A 24,798-nucleotide genomic window follows, 5' to 3' on the forward strand; every position below is an offset into this window, starting at 1 on the left:
TCAAAGCTCAGTACGTCACAATTTGTGTTTGAAAAGTTAGCATGATGTTGAGCTCTCTCGTCCGACTGCAGAAGCTGCAGGTGTTACATTTTATCTTTTGCTTCACCTGGTTTTTATTGCAATCCTCGCTCCCTAAACAGGGAAACTTCACAGCTACATTACTCACTGTTCTGTGAGCGCCTCGCCTCATGCATCCTCCACATCTATTCCACTTAGATTCTGTTGATTTGGATATGGGGGTCACATGGGCCAACTTTTTCCCACTTCCACAAAGGCAGACATTGATGAAGATCCACCAGAGCCGGGGGGGTCATGTCATTTTAGAGAGGAACTCTTATCCAAATAACTCTTTATTTTCTGTCCCCTCCCAGAAAAAACAAGGAAGGGGCTGCAGAGAAAACTGCATCGATGAACCGTCAATGACTGGGCTTAGGGTCGGCTTAATATAGGGAAGGGGAACATTAGTGATGTCACATGATCGGCTAGAACAATGAGGGCGGTTCACACATACTTCTCCTTCTTTGTGTTGTTCTGTTTAATCAGTCTGTGGGCTCCTAAAGTATTTACACAGGTCTCCACTTATTCTTCAACAAAATGTACTTGATGAAACAGAGATTAGGAAATAGTTTATAGTGTGACCACTACAGAGCAAACAGGCGGCTTTGAGCCCAGTGATCTGGTAGAAAAAGGGGCCTTTAAATGGCAACCCTTTGATTCTGCAGCTTTGAGCGGGTTCAAAAGTGTTCAGAGTCCGGCACACACTGATATTTAGCCGGCCGATTGAAGTCTTAAGGCCAGAGAGGTTAGAGGAGAGCAGGGGGTAGACTGTGCCAGGGGTTGGCCTACTTGGTGGGACATTTATCCCCGTCTTTATTCTCTGCATGAGTGAAATCCCCGACTGAACAGCCCTGAGTGCCGGCAGGGACATTCAACACACACTGTATGTAACTTTCTTTAACACCATTGTGTTACATTATCAATGATAACTTGCATGAATATATACATAAATCAAAAACATAAATAGTTTGGCCCTTCTGTGATCATGACATTTTACTCTGCAGCTTTACTACAGGGACTGGGAGCATCTCAGAAGCAGAGTCCTATAGGTCAGCAGACAGGTTGTAAATGAACCAGACAAACCCAAAATATGAACATTTAGCATTTTGAAGTGAAAATGAATTTAAAACGGCAGGAAATGTTCAATACAATCTACGATTGTATTATAAAAAAACTCCACACATGAACGCAGCTGTAAGAACAGAAGGTCAAAACAGGGAGTGGAACTGCAAAATCTTCCTGACAGTGACATCTACAAATGCTGATCGTTGATTCATCTGGAAAGGATTTTGTGGTCGACTGATCATTCAAGTCATTTCTCAAGCAAACACGTCGATACGATCTGATTTATTCATTTGTTGGGTATGTGTGTGCTGTATGACTGTAGACTTATTATCACACAAGCAATCTGGGGATCTGCTCAAAGTCGTCTGAGTCCTACCAGACATACCTTTGCAATTAAGTAACTGAGTGAAATACTGTCACAATCAAATGAAACGATGGCAAAAGGTTGTCATGAAAAAAAACATACATTTCAAAGGCAAAATACGACATGTACAGCTCTTTCAATTTACAATACAATATATCTCTAGTTGGCACAGTTTACACCCCCCAACCCCAGATTGTCTATCAATCATTAACAAAGACAGAGGAAGCAACTAATAAAAAGGGATCCAGGTTGTATTTTAGTTTACGAAAGGTCGAACTCTTGCTCTACTTAAATATTCATTCCACTTTTTGTTTTATTCCATATTTATCCCCTGGTCATCCTCGCCCCCCTGCAACGTCCCTATGAAAACCCAGTTTAAGAGGCACAGAGTTGGTGTTTGATGAGACTGACTGATGGATTAATTGATTGATTGATTGGTGAAAATCAGTCTACCAGAGGTACAATTGTTTGTTGCAATCTTAAAAGACTATATAGTTGTGTCAAAGCATTGACATCTTGAATGCTGAGCATTAAGTGTATTTTTCAAAAATTATTGGGCTGTTGCAGAAGTAGGACCATACAAACATGAATATGTTTCATATTATCATGTATCATATATCATGGATATTGTTATAACGGTATAAGTGTTGTCTTTTCCTGGTTTTAAAGGCAGCGTTACAGTAAAGTGATGTCATTTTTCTGAAGTTGCCGGACTCTCGTTGTACTTGCTCACTTTGTCATTTCATCCACATTGCTTAGGATTATTTTGTCCTGTGTGAAATCTCAAAATATTGAGAAATATTTTATGCATCGTGGTATTGTATAGAAACGTTGCAATATTGGTCTAATTCTTTGGTCATATTTTACAGCCCTAACCCGACAGCGTGGGCTCAAAAGTCCAAAGACAACAGAATTGTTCTTCACTGGTTCGCAAGTCTCTGCTTGAAAATCCATTAAAAGGATTTGTGTTGTGTTTTTTTTAACAACTTGGGCATTATTAATTATTTCTGTTGCTTATGTTGAATAGATTCTTGAACTTAAGTGTGTCTGGAGCTGTATTCTGCCGTCACGGTACTGGATGGATGTGATGGATGTGATGGATGTGATGGATGTGATGGATGTGATGTGGATGAGGATGCTCTGCCTGGGGTTTTTTTCTGAGTGTGGCAGAGTTTCACCGGTCTGTCGGCATTTAAGGACGGGGCAATGATTAAAGGGACAGGCTATTGATCTGTTGCGCATTAGGAGGAAGGGAGCTTGTAGGAGTGATGTGCATGGGTTCATTTAATTCGGCATCGAGCCAACGTTCATCTCTGCGCCGCCGCCCCCCCCCCCCCCCCCCCCCCCCAGCCTGCGTTTCTGGGAAATTTCAAAAGAAAGTATTCTTACTGTGGATTCGGCTCTATAGGAGAGTCAACCCAAACTTTTTAGTTGCTGTTGTTTTCACATATTTCTCTGTGGCAGTGTGTCCTGTCCTGAAGCGTTCCCAGCATCAACAGAATGCTCCCCGGTGGCCCTTCAAGGCAGTGGACACATTGTGTGCTCTCTTTCTCTCCTTGTGTATTAGGTATTGAATAAGTGACCTTTCTGGTTTGTATGAGCTCATGGGAAAAGTGGGTGTTTCCACAGGAAGTTAATGCCTTTCCCTCCCCCTCGCTTTTCTCCCGCTCTCCCTCTCCATGTAGCCTACAGTCTCCCTCCCCCTCAGACCTTTCATTCTGTCTTATTTTTTTCCACTATGTCTCACTTCAAGCGCTCTTGAGCGCCCGACAAAACAATGCTCCTCACACAAATTCCTGTGTCGCCCCGTGTGAAACGCCGCAAAGCATGAGAGGAAAGGTGATGATGGCGTAGGGGTGGACAGCGTAAAGGAACTGCAGAGGAACCGGTCTTCACTTCCATCTGTTTAACATTAGATCCTTATGGTGGTTATTTGATTACAGACAGCTGCTCTGAGTCCAGCCCCAGAGGTTCTGCAGAGGTTAAACCTGCGCTTGTTTGGGGACAGGAAGTGATACACACATGCCCCCGGCCAAATGTCTTGTTTCTGAGATCAATGCCCTGCATGCTGCTCTTTGTGTATGAATGTTTCCCAGTATATTTTAGAAAGCCTGGTTTTCAGTAGTGCAGCATTGTTGACATTATGGTACAAATTACAGCTGATTATGTCTTATTAGTGTGCTCTGAAATAAAGTGTGACTGGCATTTTTGCTGTCTCTATAAGCATGCACAGTATATGCAACGGTCTGCTCGTGTCATTATCAGAAACGGATCATCCCGGTCCGCTTCATTCTGCTGGTGTCTATAGCCGAGGGTGAGACTTGGCAGGCTCCAGACTGTCTGGCATGAATCTCGTGCCCTTAATTGAAATTGCTGCACTTGGCTCTGGCCCACTGAACAAGTCTTACAACTGGCATGTTTCACCTGTCAGCTGAATCCCCCCCCCCAATCCTCCCCACTCACCCCTGTGTTTTAGCCACTGCTATTCAGCCTCTCTGTGCTGATGTCTCAGTCTGTGTAGCAGTTTGTATCGCCAGTCCAGATCAGCAGGACTGGATGTGATGACCAGTAAGGTGCATACTTTTTATTAAAGGTCTGTGCTTTTCAGACTTGGTTTGCTTGTTTCAGGTTAGTTTTTATCATTTAAAAATGTTTAGTTTGCTTTAATTTCAGTATTTGTTTGAGTTTTTATGCCTCTGCTCTGGCCGTAGCTCCGTGGTCAGAGGCATTTGGAATGTGATATCTTGCCTTACGCCTTGAGGGAATTTCGTTAAATTTGGCACAAATGTCCACATGGACTGAAGGATGACCTGATTACATTAAAAAAAAAAACATATTAAAAAAGAGAACAGATTACAAAGACCTCATGTAAACAGATCACTGCACATACAAAACAAATGCAAGTGGAAATGCAGTGACATAAAGGATGTGAAATAAGGATAATACAAATAAATGTATGTACAAAACATAACATTATAGAAAAATGAAATAGAGAAAAATAAAGAATCAAAAATAGAACGAGGGATACATCTCCTGGCAGAGGTTTCGTGGTTATAGGTTTCAAAATTAGTGATAATTTTATTAAATTCACTAAAGTGATTTTATTGATCAGCGGAAAATGAAGGAAAGGATCTGGAAAATTTCTGTTTGTGAATAAAAAAAACAACGCGTCCAGTATGGTGAAACTGGTCACATATTCAAGCGTGATATTAACTGGATGATTACAGTCACTGATTAGATTTTGGTGGTAAGAGGTCACTTTGGCACATTTCTCAAGAATTCATATGATAATTACACAAATGTTTAATAGGATAAAATGGCACTTTAAAATCAAAAAGGTCAAAGGTCAATTTCCCTGAAACATCGTAATGTTCGGCGGGTAAATGTTCAACACCACAGCTCAGGAACAGCAACTGGACCGGTGCTCAGAGGCAAACAGCTTGGAGGCGGTAATTCTAGTTTTTATTTTAACGTTGTTACAGTACAAACACAGCTGTGAAGGCGCCTGACTCACAGTCATGACGACATCTAAGTCACAATAAACATATCCACCAGTGCCTCATCACGCTTCGACCAAACTGACAAAGATTGAAATTGTAGACATCTTTTGGATATTTTTTTTTGCATTTTATTTGAGTTGGTTTTTGAGTATAGTGTGTTAGTTTTAGTCCAGTATAGTTTTTATTTTTATGCCAGTTAACTATAATGTTTTTTTCACCGCTAGATATAGTATTTAGTTTGGGATGTAGTAGTTTTTTTGTTAATCCTAATCTGAGTTTTCACTGTAGGAGAACCACCGTGTCTGGAGAAGCTGTGTCTTAGTACATTCGTTTCTGTTGGGTTTCGGTCTTGACTCGTGGCACGTATTATTGACCTGGGATCTTGGCATACCTGCCAATTCGTAACAAACACGTCAGAAGACGCGATGAAATAAGCATGCGTCTTGAACTGTGGAGACGTCAAAAGGCCTCCTGCTGCGATAAACACAATGATCATCTCTTCAGCGTTTCTGGAGCAAAGCTTACTGATTAAACTCGTGCAAACAGTCACCTTTAGTTGATTTCTCACTGAAACCTGCTCTTCTCAGTTTCAGACCGGCTCCTTTTGAACACAACAAGGGACTTTAAATGACGGTTGTTGGGGGGTTCGAGGACTCAAGCCGAGTAGTGTTTGATGCTCGTACTTCACCAAAGTAAGATAAGATGAGAAGATTGTTGTTACGCCCATGATTCCTATGACAAAATCTAATGCAGCATGCTTAAGCTTTTGCCAGAATAAAAAAAAAAAAAAAAAAAAAGCATTGTCTTAGGCGGTGGTGTGTTCGTGCAGGGAATGAGGTGGTTAGGGAATATTCTAAATCTGCTCATGCACACAGAATATTTTTCCTAGAATAACACAATTTCATGGCATTCAATCTACACTTCTCTTTAATTAAAGAGTAACTACGGCTGATGATTTCCAAGTCAAGGTCTGTGAATTCTCATCGGGCACCGGGCCATATGCGGAAGGCAATTAACTCCTATCCGTGTTGATGACTCTTTGTTTTAGCTCAGCATTCCCCCTCATTATGACAACCCAGCAGGCAGGCTCACCATTTACCCTCATCTGTGTAGGTGCAGTGTGTTTTTGTTAATTAATCGCCTGAGGTTTTTTTTTTTTTTTTGTCTCCTAGTAAAAATCTCGGTGCTGAATCAGTGGTTTCTCTCCCCGTGCAGTTAATGATGCTATACTGGTGAACAGTGAACAAGGTGGCTCGAACCAAACAAGTAGGGATAACTGACGGAGATGGAAAAAGGATCTATATTTAGTGTTCGCGAAGCTGTTTGTGTGGAGAGGAAGTGGGTGCACGGTGCATGCATGATGTTCATTACACGCCTACACGTATCACCCCGTCCTCTTGCTTTCCTCGAGGCAAGAGAGACAGGATTTATTGCTTTATGTCTCAACTGAGGAGAAGTCGTCTTAAAAGAGACCCGGACCAGGTGCCTGAGATGAATCTATGTAGCATATATTCCAATTACGAAACAAAACAAGCTGAATCACACACTTGTATTGAAAAGAGAGATGGTAAGGAGGACAGATACGCCTCCACAATGATTTGATGGTATCTTTGTGGTTAATTTGGCAAAGAGTTTCTTTTAGTCATCATCATCCCTGGCTGTATATAGTTTTTTTGGACGGGACTAGAATACTTAAACGGCTTGTCACTCTAAGGGACGGGACAATAAACACTCACGACATGTTGATCGTGGTGAATTTCCATAATAGAGATAATTGTGAACATGCTCACACGAGTGACTTGAAAAAGCTGTCTAGCTCACTGTCACACGGTCCTGTATTGGTTCCCTGAATTATTTTAAATCGCCTGAGCCTGTCACCGCGGCTGAAGGCTCGGCTAATTATTCCTTGTTAGATTCTTTGTGTCCGATTTTCTTTCCTGACAAAAATGTAAGCGTCAAGTGATTCCAGTGTGTATTTGTGCAATGATTATGTGGATAATATTGCGATTTGCAGTTATGTTAAAACGAAAATGTACATGTCGTTCCATTCCAACTCACTCAGTCAATCCATAGGAGGTTTATCGACAAAAAATGTTATGATTCGTTGAACCATTTCCAGTAATTTCCCAAGCATTTCCTTGGTTTCAGGGTCTCAGATGTGATGGAGTTGATGCTTTCCTCTTTATTCAATGATTATCAGTTAAATGAGTTTGTGTACTGACTCCTGAGATCAATTTTAGACTTCAATTTGGACGCTGGGAATGTATTTGCACAGTTTTCTTTAAAGGAATAACTGATTAATCAAACATAACCGAGATGGTAAATCAATAATAAACATTAGCTGCAGCCCTAGTTTCTCAACAGTCCTTCTGTGTTTAACAAAGCACCCAGATTCAGAGCAGCTCGGCACAGAAAGCCGTCCTGTAGCTGAGACTCATCCACCGGCCCCCTGTGTCCATGGAGAAAACAAACTCTAATGTTTTCCTGGTGTGAGTGTGCATGTGCAGTGTGTGGGTGTGTGGGTGGGTGGAGGGATGTATAGCTTGGAATGCTGGAGGGGAACTGAGTGACAGGTTTGGACTTAGGCTAGGTAGGCGGGGTGGGGGGAACATGTCGTCTGTGACATCACCAGCGCCGCCACCCGAAGGCTCGGCTCGGCTGGGCTGGGCCGGCTGCCTGCTGCAGAGGTGGAGTTTCCTTCCTGCTGTGCTGACCGGGGCTGAGCCCTGGCCCGACCCGCCTTGCCACCAACATCTAAACCGTACGGCAACAAGGGTCTGCAGGCATTTGTTTCATTCTCGTAATATTCCATTGATTTTACTTATTCGTCCTGATGGAGCGACTCATTTTCTTTTTATACTGTAAAGACTTGTTGTTTTGATATTCCACTTTAAATCATCTGACTCTGACTGCTGCTGAGCAGACAATCAAAGGACGTTAATAATCCTGATTTTGCAGCTCACAGATACGCACGCCCATGATGGTAGTCATGTCAGCACTGGCCTAATGATTGCTCAAGTGGAGCTGGAGTTTGGTCTTGTTTTTCCTTTAGCACCATTCCAAACTCCTAGTGAAGTACAAGGTGTTATACAGCAAGTGTTTAAATAGTCATTTACTTCAGCTTTGCAGAGTTGCTGCACTTCTACTGTAAATGCCTCAGCGGCTTCGGCTCAGTTGGATAATTCATCTTCCTGGAGGACATTCAGCAGTGAGTGTTTTGGGATGTAGTGCACACAGGCCTGTGTGGACCATCGGTGTGTGTTGGATTATGTATGTGTGTGTTTGTGCGTACGGTCCAAACTACTCTGACACTTTCAAGAATTGAGCTGTCGGACCGACTGTGTGTCCGGTTGTTTTCGTGGAAATCGGTCTAGGAATCCGTCTGCCCCCTCAGCACATACCTGGGTTACAGTGAGGCAGATAACAGCAAGAACACTGACGTCAGCGATTATCTCGAAAATGTGGGATATCATCTGAATGGGAATGTTTCCTTACTTATGTCAATACGAAACGTGGAATTTTGGTATCAGTGCCAAAATATTGTAATCCATCAGTGTTTCAGTATTTTTTTTCCACCTGAAATATCAAACCACTCCAGTTTGACCCTCTCAAATGTGAGGATGTTCTGTTTTTCTCTGTTTTACGCCATCAGAATCAGAACCAGAACTGCTTTTGTTGCGAAGTACGTTTACACACATGAGGAATTCGCTGTGGTCTGAAGTTAGCCGCTAATACTCGCAGCGCAATAGAGTGTCAGCATTTACACATTTATTGACTGCTTATTGCCAAAAAATGGCGCTGTTCTGTCTCTACACTCACGAACCCAAATTGTCCCCTGGAGCTATCTGGGGTCTACGTGAATCACTTGATGTAAACCATAACCTGAAACATCCCCTGCAAGTCAATGATATCAACTGTTTTCATACTTCACACAGTTTGGTCAGCAGTGAAAACGTTCTCAGGTTTGATACCCAGCCCTGGTTGCAGGTGGCGGCTGTAGTTGTACCGTGTGTGTGTCTGGGGCAGCTCTGCTTGACTCATACAGCCTGATTCATTCGGACCTGATGAGCCTGTTACATCTGATGAAGTCATGGATTATTGTAAGGATTTATAGGTCGTATTCCTGGATGTGACTCAGCCTGGTTTATGTCACACAGTTATTGGTAGCCTTCCTGAGTCACGTTGCCCCCCCCCCCTCACCTAGCCCACCGCTCTGTCGCTGCCCGGCTGAAGCGAGGTCCATGCTACGGCCCCGTTAGCGCTTGCTCTGGCGCTGCTGGAACTGCAAAACAGCCTCATCTATCACAGGGAAACGGCTCTGAGAGAATCAGCTCAGCCAGAACAGAGCTCAGCGGCTACACTAGTACGCATGCATGTGGTGGGAGGGGAGAGGAGAGAAGAGCCAGATGTAGCGCGGTGCTCGATGCGGCTGCGGCAGTTTGACAGAATAGGAATAAGAGGTTGACAGGGGAGACGAGGTCATGTGCTGCTGAGAGCGGTGGTGATGGTGAGGATGGTGATGGTGGGAGAGACAAGAAACACAGGCAGCGTTTTTTTTTTTGTTTTTTTTTCTCTCCCTCTTTCCGTCTCTGTCTGGCCGTCTGAAGGCACACTGGCATTGCAGTGCAGCGAAGCACGTTCGAGGATACACAGTGATACTGCTGAATTATTGAGCAGTGGTGAGTGGATGTGACACAGGCCGGGGCACTTGCATGCTGCAGACCCACAGGAGAGTGAAGGAGAGAGATTACCTGCAGCAGCCGAGAGCTGCAGGTGTCAGGAGAGGGTGTGGATGCAGAAGACAATAACAAGTTATAAGCGTTTGCATATTCAGTTCAATGACAATTGGAGGCCATTACCCATATTAATATTTGAGAGTTAAAAGGATCTAATGACAGAAACATTTAACACTAGATTTTTCAGTCTGAGTCAGAATGAACACCCAACTTTCCTATTCCAGCTTCTCAAATACAGAGGTGGGAAGTAAGAAGAACAAATACTTTGCAGGTATTTGCACTTTACTTGAGTATTTATTTTCCCGACAACTTTTCACTTTTACTCCCTTTACTTTCCTAACTTTACATTTTTAAAACAGGCATGTTACTTTTGTTTTAATGCTCTGAGGAGAAATTATCTATTAGTTCGAGTTTGTGTCAATGCACGCCACAATCCCAAGACTCGATTGCGAACCATCAGTGCAAAGACGCAACATGAAGGAAACAGACAGAGAGCGAGACTCGAAGGGGGAGAAGAGGTGTGTCAGTGTCTCATATCCGCAGAGATCTCTGCCCGTTTTTTCCTTATTTTCTTGATTGTTTGCTGCTAGGTACGATTTACCTACACAAAGTGTTGTTATTTGACGTCCTGGGAATGAGACTGTACAATCAGACAGTAGTCTTTGAATTAAACTAGAATGACGTGAGGTTCAGTTAGATTTGACTTTTTTAGTTTGCCTGTAGTTTCTTACTTTTACTTGAGTAAAGTAGTTGAATCAGTACTTTTACTTTGTCTTTGTCTCTACACAAGTATCTGTACTTTTGCCTCCCACCTCTGCTCATATGTGATTTCTTTACTCCTCCGTGACAGTAAACTGAATATCATTTTTTTGGTAGACGACATCTTGCGTTTTGGGAAATACCGATCAACATTTTTTCACAATTTGTTTTTACATTTTATGGACCAAACAACAACGCGATTAATCGAGAGAACAACTGGAGGATTATCCGATGATGAAAATAGTTGTCGCGTCCCGATCTTTCACTGTAATGTGACATTACACAAACACAATGTAAAGAGGGGAGAATGATTTGCATGTAGACCGATAAAGACACTTAGCGTTGCTTGCAGTCACAGCTTTTCCAAATTACCTCGAACACATCCTATCTTGTGGTATATCTGTGGTACAGCTGTTACTTATCAGTCGATACTGATACCTCTGTCATAAGCTAAGGTCAGTTGATAATACTTGTGTATTAGTCAGGCTCCTATCAAAATCAAGGAAGTGAGTTGCTTGCGTATTGGACTGATCCGCCTCACGCCTCGTCTGCTACTATATTTATACGCTATATGACATAAACATTAAGAGTCAGATAAGAGGTGACATTCAGTGCACACAGTGCAAGCTCGCTCTCTGTGTGGCGTCGCGGTCGATGTAAAGCCTGTGTGATTGGGTGAGACGGCACGCGGCTCCACACAGACAAAACACAAACCCGACTGTAACTGTAAAAGTTTAATTTAGCCCTTGTTGTTCAAGCGGCAGGGAATCTTGAGTTTATGTTCTCGTGATCGCTCTGTGTTTTCAGGGTGTTGGTTTTGACAGCCCCTGAGCACTCCCCTCAGCTGTCACCACTGAACTCGTCCCCGAGGAGAGCGAGAACTACAAAACATGGGAAAAATTTAAAAAATGTATGACTCCTCCCTCCTCCCTCCTCTCTCCTCCCGGCTCCTCTCGGCCCCACCCTTCCAGTTTGGGTTACTAGGAGACCAGATATTGGCCCCAGAGTGACAGAATCAAAAGCCTCGAGGAGTGAATGGTGGTGTGGCTATTTGTGCAACTGAAGAAAAAAGCGTCTTGTAAATGTGTTATTAGCATGAAAGCCCCAGCCTGCGGTCTGTGGTTCGTTGTGCGAGGGGGATATTTACTTCACATTTTTGTGTCTGCAGACAGTGTGTTTACCTCGCTGTCTGAGAGTGGGGCAGTAAAGGTAGAGGTCAGCGTGTGCTGTTTGAACCAAAACACAAGGACAGACTGACTGTTTGCTCTCATAGCCAATTTTATTTATTTTTTTTAAAGCCAGCTGATTTAGGCCCCAGATCCATTGGACATACTCATTCTCAGCCAGAGATAAATCTATAGACTTCGAAGGCATCCTCATCTGAGTGAAAATCTTTTTTGGCGGTCTGTTGATGCAACGAAGGAAATGCTGCAAAACATCAGTTATGGATGGTGGTTGAACACCTCTGAAACTTTTGTTTTGAACATTTTTCTGTCGGTGCCCATGCACAGCGCGCACGTTGCCTCATTTCCTGTTATTATAAAACAAGAAAAGTGTGTTTTTGGTTAAGCTGCAAAGATGAGTGTATAGTGAACACTGCACACAGACGTATTGACAGTTTCCTCTCTCTCTCTCCCCCCCCCCCCCCCTGCAGTCGTACTTTGTCACCGACTATGACCCGACGATTGAAGACTCGTATACCAAGCAGTGTGTGATTGACGAAAGGGCGGCCAGGCTCGACAGTAAGTGCACTCTGCTGGACAAACACCACCAGAGTAAAAACACACACACACACACACACACACACACACACACACACACACACACACACATATATGCAGGGATATTTCTAAATTCTGTCTGCACTCGAGCATATACCCAAAAAGGTTTCTGCTGTGTTTTTTTTTGTTGTTGCTGCGAGTCATTGTGTGTGCGTGTGATTTTGGTCTCGATTGTGTTTTGTGTGCGCGCTCTCTAGTCCTCGACACGGCTGGACAGGAAGAGTTTGGAGCCATGAGAGAACAATACATGAGGACAGGGGAGGGCTTCCTGCTCGTCTTCTCGGTCACCGACAGGGGAAGGTGAGTGACAGCTCTCGTCGTGTGCGAACTCACAGCTACGCTCTCGCTCCCCTCCCTCGCCCTCTTCTCTGTTTGCACGCCTCTGTTTACTGTTCACAATTACACTCTCTGCCCCCCCACCCCACCCCTCCTCTGCCTCTCACTCTACTAAAACCATAAATCCTGCAGCGATACTCTCACTTGTTGCCTGCTCGTGCTTCCGGACTCTCTCGCTGTTTCTTTTTTTTTTTGTGTGTCTTGATTGTCATTTGCTTTTGTTCTCAGCTCTTCCCCCCCCCCCCCCCCATCCTGTTCTTGAATTCACCTAATCGTGCACCTTCGCCTCTATTTAAAGCTCTTGTCTCGAATGTTTCCACTCGATGTTCAGGCGCAATCATGTAAAGCCGCCTTGTGCTCGAGCATCGCCGTACACTATAAGAAATCTGACAAAGTATCTGTATTTTGAAAAACTCGTGGAAACAATTATAACCCAAAACCATGGAGTAAAGAAGACGAATGATTTTAAGTCGTTGAAACTTTTAAAATGTACTAGTCTGCCTGCTATTTCTGAGGTAATCGGTTTCCTTTTTAAATCTTTAAAGTAAAGTCAACTTGTACAATTTACAGTGGAGCGACGTGGAGCAAGCCAGTACAGAGTAGACAGCATGTAGGGTTACTATCAAACAGAGTGGATCCGGAACAGCAACTATGATTGAATGCTAAAGCCAGAACTGTTTCAGCTACTACTTCAGAACAATACAACAGAAAGTGGTGTGTCTGGTTACGGCGTAACCGACACTTTAGTTTTAAAAGTTGACTTTAAAAAGTCAGAGCTAGCAACCGAGTAAAGTAGACTATTGCATTTAAGTTGTACGAGCTACTTAAATCTGTTCGACTACTTTACTTGGTTTTGAGGTAGTCAATTCCCTCTATTTTTTTTTAAGTAAAGCAAACTCAGGTAGAGTGTGAGCAGGAAGGTTGTTATCAATGAGATGGGATTACATTAGCTTTCATCCTTTGACCGTGAAACCCTTGTGCACAGCCACCGACCGAATCAAGCACTGGAGTAGTGAACTCGATGAAAGTACAGACTGCGGATGTGATTGAAAATCTGACTGTTTAATTCCTCATCATCCCGTTTTTAGTCATGTTATTTCCGCACCGTATATTGTAAAAGTTGACTCAACTGTGTAAGAATCAGGAAACCGGTTACCTCAGAATCACCCAAAAAAGTAAGACTATTCAATTTAAGTTGCAGGAGCTGAAAAGCTTTAACAACTGTAGTAAACAGTGAGGCTCTTGTCAATGAGATGAGATCACACGAGTGCGTCGTTTTCCAATGACTCACTCACGCATGGTAATCTATGCTGGACTCTGCGAAATTCTCTACGAATAACAACTTATTAAAACAAAGGAGATTGGCTTTTTGAGAACCAATACAGACTATGAAAAGCATCAAAAAATGGTATTTGATGTCGTGAATATCCTGAAAACTAGATGATGAAGGGTTTTATTTGCATTGTCTTTACTTCTGTGTGACGTATTTGAGTTTAATTTGTCGTTTAGTGTTTTTCACGTTACACGATGCAGTGTTCTCCTTGAGGTTGGCCCGTCACGCCCCATCCTCCCCGTCTTTGTGTCCCTGCCCAGCAGTGCAGTCAGCTGCATTCCCCTGCCCCCTCCCAATGTTTATGTTGTAAACAGTCTTTCCTTCCTCCATTTATATTAGTCAAGTCTTTCCAGATTTACTATGTGCTCACCAAGCTGTCTGTGGGCCCGTGGCTGGAATGCCGTCGTGGGTTTTGCGGTTGCATTCTGCCCTTTTTTCCCCCCAGATTGACATTTTTATTAGCTTTTTGTTTGAAAAAGTGCACATGGCATTTATATTGTAGTGGGACCCCAGTCAGGTCAGCGCACAGAGCCGAGCCACAGAAGCACACATTTTTGTTCTGTCATGGTGAGGCTGACTTTTTCTTGCCATGTTCAACCCTTTAGTCTGATTCACAGCGGTGATGACCTCAACTTCTGGGTGATCGTTATGTTTATGTGGACGGGGGGGTCTTTTGCGTTTTAAAATTAACGTTTGGTAACAACATTATGTAACCTGTTTTGTGCAGAAAACTCCACATAACACCGTGTGATATGTTTTACAGCTTTGAAGAAATCTATAAATTCCAAAGACAGATCCTCCGAGTGAAAGACAGAGATGAATTCCCCATGATCCTCGTAGGAAATAAAGCAGATCTGGAGCTACAGAGACAAGTAAGTCCCGCTGATTGCAGAGATCTGAGCACGCTGCCTGACAAACACACAGAGTATGCCCTGTCTGATCATCTGAAGAGATAATATCAACTAGTCTGGAGGGTCGGCATTTGCATACTCGAAAGTGGAAGCGAGCGCTGCAGCTGCAGCTAGCTGCAGAGATACAACAGGATGTGAGCGAGAGAATAAAAGAGCGGCAGCAGAGACGCTGGTGTCAGGAGGGGAGGATGGATGGAGAGAAAAGGGAGTGTGATGAAATGATGAATTATCTGGCTGCTGGTATGCAGTGGTGCGTCACTTCCTGCAGTGAAGCCACATCGCCCCCCTATGGTGGAGAGGAGTCTTACAGGCACGCGGAGCTTATTGCCCCCAGCAGTCCAAGCCTCGTGATGTGAGCTTATGTTGGTTTATTATTTATTCTATTTATGTGAGACGTGTAGCGGCTCGAGACATTTTATCAGACAGCTTTCAAGATTAAGGTGATAACCTGCTACACATGAGCTATTTAGCTTGATGGTGCTCTTTAATAGAGACTAAAAATGGCACATAATGACACGATTAGTATGAGTAATGGTATATTTACCTTTTGTTTCAGCTTTAATCTAATTGACAATCATATTTGTTCCTCATATTAATGATATTTGCTGAACATGGCTGAAGAATACAGACATGCTTCTTTAAAATTTTTGTCAGTATTTCACATTTGTTCTAAATATTGGGAACTGGTTTATTTCCACGAAAGGGAATAATAGTCTCGCTTTGGACCTGATTACTTTTGCATTATTCAGGTCCTGCTCACATGCACAACTGTTTCAAAAAGAGGGGCGGAGGCAAATTCCAGCCGAGTCCCACACGCATACATACCAATTTAAGCATGCAGTAAGTTGTACGCTGGAGAAATAACAAAACGAAAATCAATTAAAATGGCACGTGCGTACGAAAAATCGGGCCGCAGTGCAACGTGTAATGAAAAGGAGAGACGTTCAACAGAAATAATCATATGATGAAAGCTCGGGGGGGAAACGCCGGTCAGAGGACATTTTCTGAACAATCGGGAGGAAATTAAAGAAAAAGAAAAAGTGGCAAGCTCTGGAAAACTACTGTCATGTTGGAATGTATTTTTAGATGACAAAAGGAGCTAAATTGGAAAATACCAAACCTCTTCTTCAGTGTTATTAAAGGTCACTTTCACTTGGATGTGAAAGTCCAAACATGTGTGCTACACAGCAGGGCTTCAAGGCATCACTATGAAGTAAAATGTGGATTGCACAGTGTGATGGATATGAAATAATGAAACCATCTACGTTTACACTGGTTACCAGTAAACCTCGCTATCACTGTACAGTTCTGTCTGCCACCCTGGAAAAGGAAGGTAACCTGGTTTTCTATTTCTGTCCTCGACTAAATGATTGAATGAACTCACGTTTTTTCCCCGTGTTGTTGTTATTCCTGACTCGGCGAACGAGTCGTCTTAGCAACGACAGTGCTTTACAGTAGTACCACTTGGAAAAGCGAAGGGCCCACACAAACAATTGGTCTTTCATTATGGTCTGGCCGTCTTTGTTTCTACAGAGATCATAAGCTAACACATAACAGCAATATATAAATAGCTCGCGAGTGGAAGCTAGGTCCAACAAAAAGGGGTTAAAGGCCATGACAATACTGAAAATGAAGCACCACGTAATAACACGATAACAATGGATCTATTTAAGCCATCATTGGAGCCAGCGTTTAAAAGCCAATAATCTATTCACACCCAAAAATAAATGTCATCAATGTGCTGAGATTAAAATCCGACAGGAGCCGTCGTTTGCTTCTGTTTGTGAGCGCAGTTTTTAGGTTGTGTTTTTTCACCCGTGTTCTACTTTTTTTGTCGGTTGGTTTGTTGGCAGGGTTACACAGAAACTACTCGATGGATTTCCACAAAACTTGAAAAGAGGATGGGTCTCAGCCCTAAACACACCCCATTAGGTTATATCATTTGTATAAAGAGATAGATCCAGGATTCATTCTTCATTTTCTTTGAGATGTGTTTTTCAGCATTTAAATTGATTTTTTATTTTGCATGGATCAAAGTGAAAAAAATGTCAATCAGGTGTGTTTAGGTGGCTTGTATCTACGAGTGAGTGGCTCTCACTGTGATATTTTGGTGCGATGGGGTGAATATGTGCATAAACAGCATATGGCATCTCACAAACTCACTTCTTACAGTAATGTGGCATTCGTTGCGGGCATTACTTCCCTGCCTCATCCCTCGCTGTCACAGTGATCCATAAACACCTAGTTTGTTTTTCGAGGGATTGTGTAAGATGTTTCTGCATGTCCCAGACCTCAAATTAACACCCAAGCTTCATTCTATCACTGTTCTCTTCTTTGCCTAAGGTAACCCAGGAAGAGGGCCAGCAGCTGGCCAGGCAACTGAAGGTGACATATATGGAAGCTTCAGCCAAAATCCGTATGAACGTAGATCAGGCTTTCCACGAGCTGGTTAGAGTAATCAGGTAGGTGATTTGTTAAAGCATCTTCTGACAGGCCATCATCATGTGGATCTTTCATCAACTAAAAATGTCCTAAATACAGTGAAGGTTTTGCACATGTTGAACATGCTGTCACAATATTAAATATTTACAACTGAGGGTGACCATGGTGGGAATTTAGGTGGTTTAGGGATTAATTCCTTGACTCCTGCTTCATGTCCAGCCAGGGACTCTTTAAATGTCATGTCTCCGCTGTTAGACAGCCAATAAAGTCCTGAAATGACCTGAGAAATAGTCATAAAAAACACAAGTATTAATCAGACTTAAGATGTTTGATATAGGTCATTTCTAGATATTGTTTATCAAGACTCTGTATGGATATGGTTTGATCAGATGTGATTGACAGTCACCTGGCAACAAGAGCAAACACTCTGAAACTATCATCACATTTTAATGAAACCTTTCAATGATGAATTATTAAATCTTTTTTCTTCAATGTATGTTTTTTCCTCTTATACAAAATGAAAAGTCAAAACAATTATGTATTTTTAATATAATATCTTAAAAAAAAATCTTTAAAAAATATATATATTCTGTGTACTTCAGCGGATGTTATGCAGTGTGTTCTATTGGGCACAGTTCTTTCAAAAAAAGGTCCTATATTTCAATAAACTTTAATCTAAAATGTATTTAATACTGCAGTTGAATAAAACTATACACAGGTTTATTGAATCATAGTTTTTAAGAAAAGACCCAAAATAAGACAGAACAACCCTTTGCTGCATGACGTCATCTGGAGTGGACAGATGAATTTTCAGGCACAGAAAAAAAGGAAGATGTTTTTCAAAAACCTTATGTAGTTTAGAAAATGTTTTTTTTTACCTGACTGGTCTGAGAATAAGAGGATTCAACACTTTATTTATCTCCTCTTCCCTGTGCCATTTTAATTCATGCTACTGACTCATGCTAATGATCAAATGTGATTGTGGATGAGGCTCTGGGAATCCACCCCCCAATGATTGGGACATGATACTCCAATTAAAATGGTTCAAAATTGCTTATATTAACTGTAGTGGACACCATACATGAAGGGGGTTCAAGTAACGCTAATTTCTGATTGGTGCATGGAAGTATGTGATGTTAAAGCATCTCAGATAAAACAGCACAGACAAAAATCTCTGAGAATTGAACGACATTGTTGTCATTTTTGTTGCACTCTCTGCGACTATGAAAACAATCACTTTAACAAAAAAGAAAAAGGAAAAGATGCATGTCAAAAGTAAACAGTCCAGTATGTCATGATAGTTTCACTCTCTCCCAACACCCAGGAAATTCCAAGAGCAGGAATGTCCACCGTCGCCAGAACCTACAAGGAAAGAGAAAGACAAGAGCGGCTGCCATTGTGTGATCGTCTGAGTCAGCCTTATCACTGTAACTCATGCAGCTACTCTGTACCACCCCACCCACTCTGCCTGACATCACATCCTCAGTGGATGACTGACCGCTGCCTTCTCCACGTGCATGACTTCAGACAGCCTTTTCTGAGATACTCTGACCAGGAGCTGCTGTCCCCAGGACATCACTATGGACAACTGACAATGCCAAATTTTAACACCACTCTACCTTCAGCCGTAATCTAAAAATCACACGAGAGAGTCCCAACACTAAACATTGCCTTCTAAAAATCAGCCTGACAAATTAATGTTTTGTACTCTGAAGGACTTCTCTTGCCTTGTAGTGACATTTGTACTTGCTACCGAGATTGAATGAAAACTATATATCCAGAATGTTAATGAGTTTCTTTAGTTTCAGTGTCTGACCAGAGCAGAGAGATTATCTTATTAAGCTTTGTGTATGTTGTGCCATATTCACCTTTACTCCCATGTGCTAATCTGCTGTACATATGTGACATTTGTTGTGATTTTCAAAGTGTATTTCTGATGACCTATTAAATCACCACAGTACAGTGTGTGAGGTTGAGTTTGGTTTTACATAAATGAAAGTGAATATATAAGTAATGTACATAAATATGATGCCTAGACAGCCCTTAAAGCTACAATGATAGAACTTTTTTGGCATTCTGCAGTGGATTCTTTGTCTGTGGTTTCTGCTTTCATCTCAATTGCCAAACATGGGAGTGTCTACTGTATTAGATTTTTTGAAAAGTCTTATAGATCGAAGGATTCTTGTCCTGTGCCATCTCATCAATGTACCGATATTAGCTGATTTGTCTGGATTTCTCTCCTCGAATTCAGTCAAAATTGGACACCACGCATTGTTTCAGAGCTCTGAGAAGCAGTAGATAAACTTACTGGTAGTGCTTTGTGAATCTTTGAAACCTCACATGATTTCCATAAAAAAAACACACACACACACACTGAACGCCGTACGCTCTATGTACAACCTTTGACAAGTAATGTAAAACAAAATCGATCAGCTGCGAATCCAGAAGCTCCGCTCAGCTCAGATCATTCCAATTCAGTGCATCTTTTCTGTCAAACATTAAGTCGACAATATAGAACAAATAACTGTTATATCATTCCAATAACACAGTGGCAATGTGTTTGTTTTGTGTCCTTGAATTATTTCCGTTACATAAATAATATTTTTTTCTGTCCGCTGGGGAAAAATAACCAGGACAAGTGGAGGCATTGAGATGCACATCGAAAAAACAGCCGCACTCCAACGGGACATGAACTCACCGGACCTGCCGCTCTGTGGATCATCACCACAGACATAAAATACTGTTCTGCCTTCCCTCTCCTCTTCTGTACTTCTGTTCAGGCATTTAAATGAAGTACTGCAGTTTGTTTTTTCATATCATCATCTTGTGATATAAACAACAGGAAAATCAGATGATGGAAGTAATGGACTTGATTAAATGTTTCTACTCTACTTTTCTACATTATTTTCTTATCAAACTAGTTGACAAGTATTTTTATATGTTTATAAGTGAATACACATTCGCAGCATAGCTGTGTATATATGTAAAGAGGAATATTTAATTCTCTTGATTATGTTAAACTGAAGATGACTGTTGGCCCAAATCTTCAAAATTGGATCTTTCCCCCAAATGTGACCAAGAATGTTTTTTTCCCTTGTCGTGGCTTAGTAATGGAGAATATATTTATCTTGAGGTGTCCGTCACCAGCTCAGAGTGTGAAAACGCCAGGTCGGGTGGGAGAGAGAGGGTTTTAGGAATGATTCTGGTCTTTAAACCACACAAATGAATTATTATAACAATCACTGAAATCCCATCTTATTGCAAATCCTAGTGTGCATCCAAATCATACTGTTTTTGTTTCTTTTTCTGCCATATCAGTGTCTTTTGCCCTGTGTGTAGCTTTTGGTGCTAAAATAAAATCTGTCAATGAGCCAGATCGGGTAGAGAATCTTTCTTTTAGATTCGTCACAAGTTTTCTTCTTTATGTTGTCACATAAATAGCAACAGGAAACCTTAAATGAAAGGATGTAACACATGAATACTTACTTAGTCAAGGGAACCCTCTGTGTCAACGTAACATTTAATCTGAACGCAATTTAGTGTAAAAGAGGAGTATGTGCAAAAATTGTATCTCTGGAACTCACATATGACATTAGTATGACATTTGTGGCCGCTTTCATGATATCAGAAAAAAGCTAGTAAAAAAGTAAACAAAAACTTTGGTTTACTGTGTGATATGTCTCTTTTTTTGACAAATAAATTAAACTCAAAATACAAGTGAAGGGAGGTGGAGTCTGTAACCATGACTGTAGAGAAAGCGTACAAAAAGAATAATAAGACTTGATAAATCTGCACTGCAATATTCACATGATAGTATCATATTAACATTTTAAACACAATATTATTATATCAGTTTCTAATATCACGGCTGTCGTCGATATCGGTATATCTCAGTCAGAGGATGATAGAGAATCTGTCTTTCAGAGTCAATCTGTGATAAAGTATCCCATTGTTATTCACAGTTTGACTCCAGCGGGTGTTATATCATTAACATGGCCGCTCATTTCTCAGAATACAATAAGCATCCATTAAGGGCTGTCTGAAATACTGAGTCTGATCGATTCTTTCACTGTCTCTTCACAATGGTTAGTACAGATCTACATCGAACTGATGTTGGTTAATGTTCAGATTAACTGCATGTGTCTCTCTGGTTTGTCTTCGTTTTGGGATATTTACCTGAATTTGTAGATTCCCAAATTCTGCATCCTATTGTTGGAAGCTGCTCCCACAGCTCAGGTCAAGCCTATAGAAGCAATATACTTTTTTACAAGACAAGGCAATAGTACATTTTTACAGAAGAGGATTAGGGCCACATTTTTTTTTTTAGTTCTGACTTTAAAGTCATAATTCTGACAAAAAAAGTCATAATTTTGAGATTAAAGTCAGAATTCTGACATTGAAGTCAGAATTCTGGTATTAAAGTCATAATTCTGACATTAAAGTCAGAATTCTGAGAAAAAAGTCAGAATTCTGAGAAGAAAGTCAGAATTCTCAGATTAAAGTCAGAATTCTGAGAATAAAGTCAGGATTTGAATTCTGACTTAAATCTCAGAATTCTGCATATGTAAAGTTTTTTGTTTTTGAGTTCTGACTTTAAAGTCAGAATTCTGAGGAGAAAGTCAGAATTCTGAGGTCAAAGTCAGAATTCTGAGAAAAAAAGTCAGAATTCTGCACCTGTGAAAATTTTTTGGAGTTCTGACTTTAAATTCTGCATCCTATTGTTGGATGCTGCTCCCACTGCTCATGTTGAGCCAATAGAAGCAATTCTCTTTTTTTACAAGACAAGGCAATAGTACATCTTTACGACGAGGATTAGGATGTCAAATTGTTTTTAGTTCTTACATTAAAGTCAGAATTCTGAGATCAAGGTCAGAATTCTGCACATGTGAAAATTGTTTTGAGTTCTGACTTTAAAGTCAGAATTCTGACTTTAATCTCAGAATTCTGACTTTATGTGGCCCTAATCCTCTTCTGTACATTTTCTGCTGCTTGTTGTTTTAAAACGCAAATCTAGGCCAGACTCGGCCTGTCATCCTCCGTCTGCCTCATGCTAACACTGAACACATATGCGGTCTGATTATTGACATTACTATGGTAAACTCATGAATCCCTCAATTCCCGCAAGAGCAACAGAGGTGGCTATAAGGTGACATTACATTCAAAATGTACAATAAAGCTGCACAATGTAGGTGCGAGTGCTTAAGTATAAATATACATTCTTCCAAGGTTAATGTGCAACTATTGGCATACGTGCCCACTTCAGAGTGTCTTGACAGACAATGTCCCCCAACGAATAAGCAGTCTAACTCGCAGACCTCCGTAAAGGTGAACCTAACACATGTATATACTTATTTGACCACAAGGGGGTTGTTGTGGCTAAAGAATTGTGATCAAATCCTTATTTAACCACTAAGGGTTAAAATATTGAACACACAACAAGGAGAGGAACAGCATGCAACATGAAGAGTTCTAATGGGGTGTTTCTACAAGTCTGTGGGAGAAGGATGGAACAACATTCTCTCAGTGCATATTGGCTCAGCTGGAGTTTTTTTTAGAGATTTTTTGGCATAGACACCTTTATTAAGCAGTAGACAGATAGGAAATATGGGAGAGAGAGGGGGATGTGACATGCAGCAAAGGACCTCCGACCGGAATCGAACCGGGGTTGGCTGCGTTTATAGCATACGCTCTAACCACTCGACCACCTGCGCGCCCGCAGCTGGAGTTTTGATGGTGCTCCAGCATTTCCCCATAGGTGTGATTGGTCATCATTAGTAAATGGTTACTGTAAGTTAATTAAACGTTATTCAATAGATATTTCACTCTTGAGAAATGTGATATAAACCATCTACGAAATAATTATAAAAGTTCATAAACATCAAATTTTAGTGGAGTCAGTTGACACAGGTCAACTCAACGTGCATTGCAGCAAAACAAGGAGAACAAAGAAAAAAACAGAACAAATAAGATAGAAAGCAAATGTTCATACTCCACACAATGACATTTTATACATTGTACAACTTCGTTTTAGGGATAATTTCTAACAAGGTGTATAACCTAGCCTCATGGACCTCATATAGGACTGTTGAGGTCTTAATTCAGCTGGATGTCTAACAGACGGACTGTTTTAGTCATTTTTGGTCTTTAGGTCCAGATACCATCTAGCTGTTAGTAATAAACACCACTATGCTGATCACTATGAGTAAACATAAAAGAAATACCTTATGCACTCAACACTATCAGCAATCAATGCAATTGATGACCCATGAGCATATAGGTAAATATTTGTGTGTTTTGTGAGTGCAGAGGTCTTGCGGTGATACTTTATTTATAATTGTGCTTCACCTCAAGATCTTAAAAATGCAATGCGATATTTGCTCTTTGAAAAAAGTTGAACATGGAAAGAGAAAATGTATTCATGAGCGGACTTCTCATCGGGGTCTGCCTTGGCTGCGGTAAAGACACAATATAATATAAACAAGAGATAATGAGGTGAGTATGGGAGGGTGGAGGGGACTCCACAGCGCCAGTGTCAGTTATCTTCATTTGGGATCTTGAATTAAAGATGCTGGGGTTCATTAAATTGAGGGGATGTGCACAGGGGAGCCTTGAAATAGCAGCTCCGGTGGATTTCTTGCGTGTCCTCTTCCCTTATTTCCACTTCCTCTTTCTGGATTAGTTTATCTAATGATACGTTGTTTTAAAGCATATCCAAGTTTCCACGAGATCACAGGTGTGCAGACAGGCCTGGTTCTTGACATATGCAGGCTGTGTGGTTGTATAGGACCCCTAAACCCACCAGGAGGCTTTCAAAGAGTGTTCTGTAGTAATAATCTGACTTAATTCATCCAAATAATTTTTCATTTCATATCTTCAAAGTAATATTTCTACATGTTTAGTCCTTTATTTCTTTTTAAGGAAAATGCTGCACGTCTCATTGCCGCACACTTGGCAGATGTTTTAATGCAGATTCTGTAAGTTTTAAGGAGTTTCTTGATTCAGGGGGGCCCCAATGTTTCCCATTTATTGGTTTATTTTGCTGGGATCTGCTTTAGATTTCAGACTTGAATTTGAGATCCCTAAAAGAAGCTGTTAAGAGTTTTTCCACAGATCTAGCCTCTTTACCTCTTCAAGTGCACAAGACCGATGCATTTAAATGTTAGACCATGTCCAGGCAGATGGTCGCCCACCATTGCTCCGAGGCCTCTGCCTGTTACGGGGGGAATCGTTGGGTCTCTGTAAATGAATTAATCAAGGAGGATGGCGTCATGAGTAGACCTTTGTTGTGAATTGGCGCTATACAAATAAAGATGAATTGATTGATTGATTGATTGATTGATTGATTGATTGATTGATTGACTGATGCCTCAGAGGGTTTCCAATCCCCCAAGCTAATTTCCCAAAATGGGGGCCTCCACAGAAGCTCGAAACAGCCCTGTGTGCAGACATGCAGTGCTCTGAGAAAGGCAGCAGTGTGTGTGTGTGTGTGTGTGTGTGTGCGTGCGTGTGTGCGC

At 41.4% G+C, this 24,798-nt stretch overlaps 1 protein-coding gene across 1 annotated transcript in view; it reads left to right on the forward strand.

The window, feature by feature from the left end:
- Nucleotides 1-20,658, forward strand: part of rras2 (RAS related 2) — a 33,990-nt gene extending 13,332 nt beyond the window's left edge. The window contains exons 2-6 of the mRNA XM_030413647.1: nucleotides 12,136-12,223; nucleotides 12,460-12,562; nucleotides 14,695-14,803; nucleotides 17,186-17,304; nucleotides 18,609-20,658. Of these exons, the coding sequence (XP_030269507.1) occupies nucleotides 12,136-12,223; nucleotides 12,460-12,562; nucleotides 14,695-14,803; nucleotides 17,186-17,304; nucleotides 18,609-18,696 (507 nt within the window). The 3' untranslated portion in view covers nucleotides 18,697-20,658. The remainder of the gene's footprint in view (nucleotides 1-12,135; nucleotides 12,224-12,459; nucleotides 12,563-14,694; nucleotides 14,804-17,185; nucleotides 17,305-18,608) is intronic.
- Nucleotides 20,659-24,798: the final 4,140 nt, after the last annotated feature.

Source organism: Sparus aurata, chromosome 4 (assembly GCF_900880675.1).
Source record: "Sparus aurata chromosome 4, fSpaAur1.1, whole genome shotgun sequence".
In the NCBI taxonomy this organism is placed as follows: domain Eukaryota; kingdom Metazoa; phylum Chordata; class Actinopteri; order Spariformes; family Sparidae; genus Sparus; species Sparus aurata.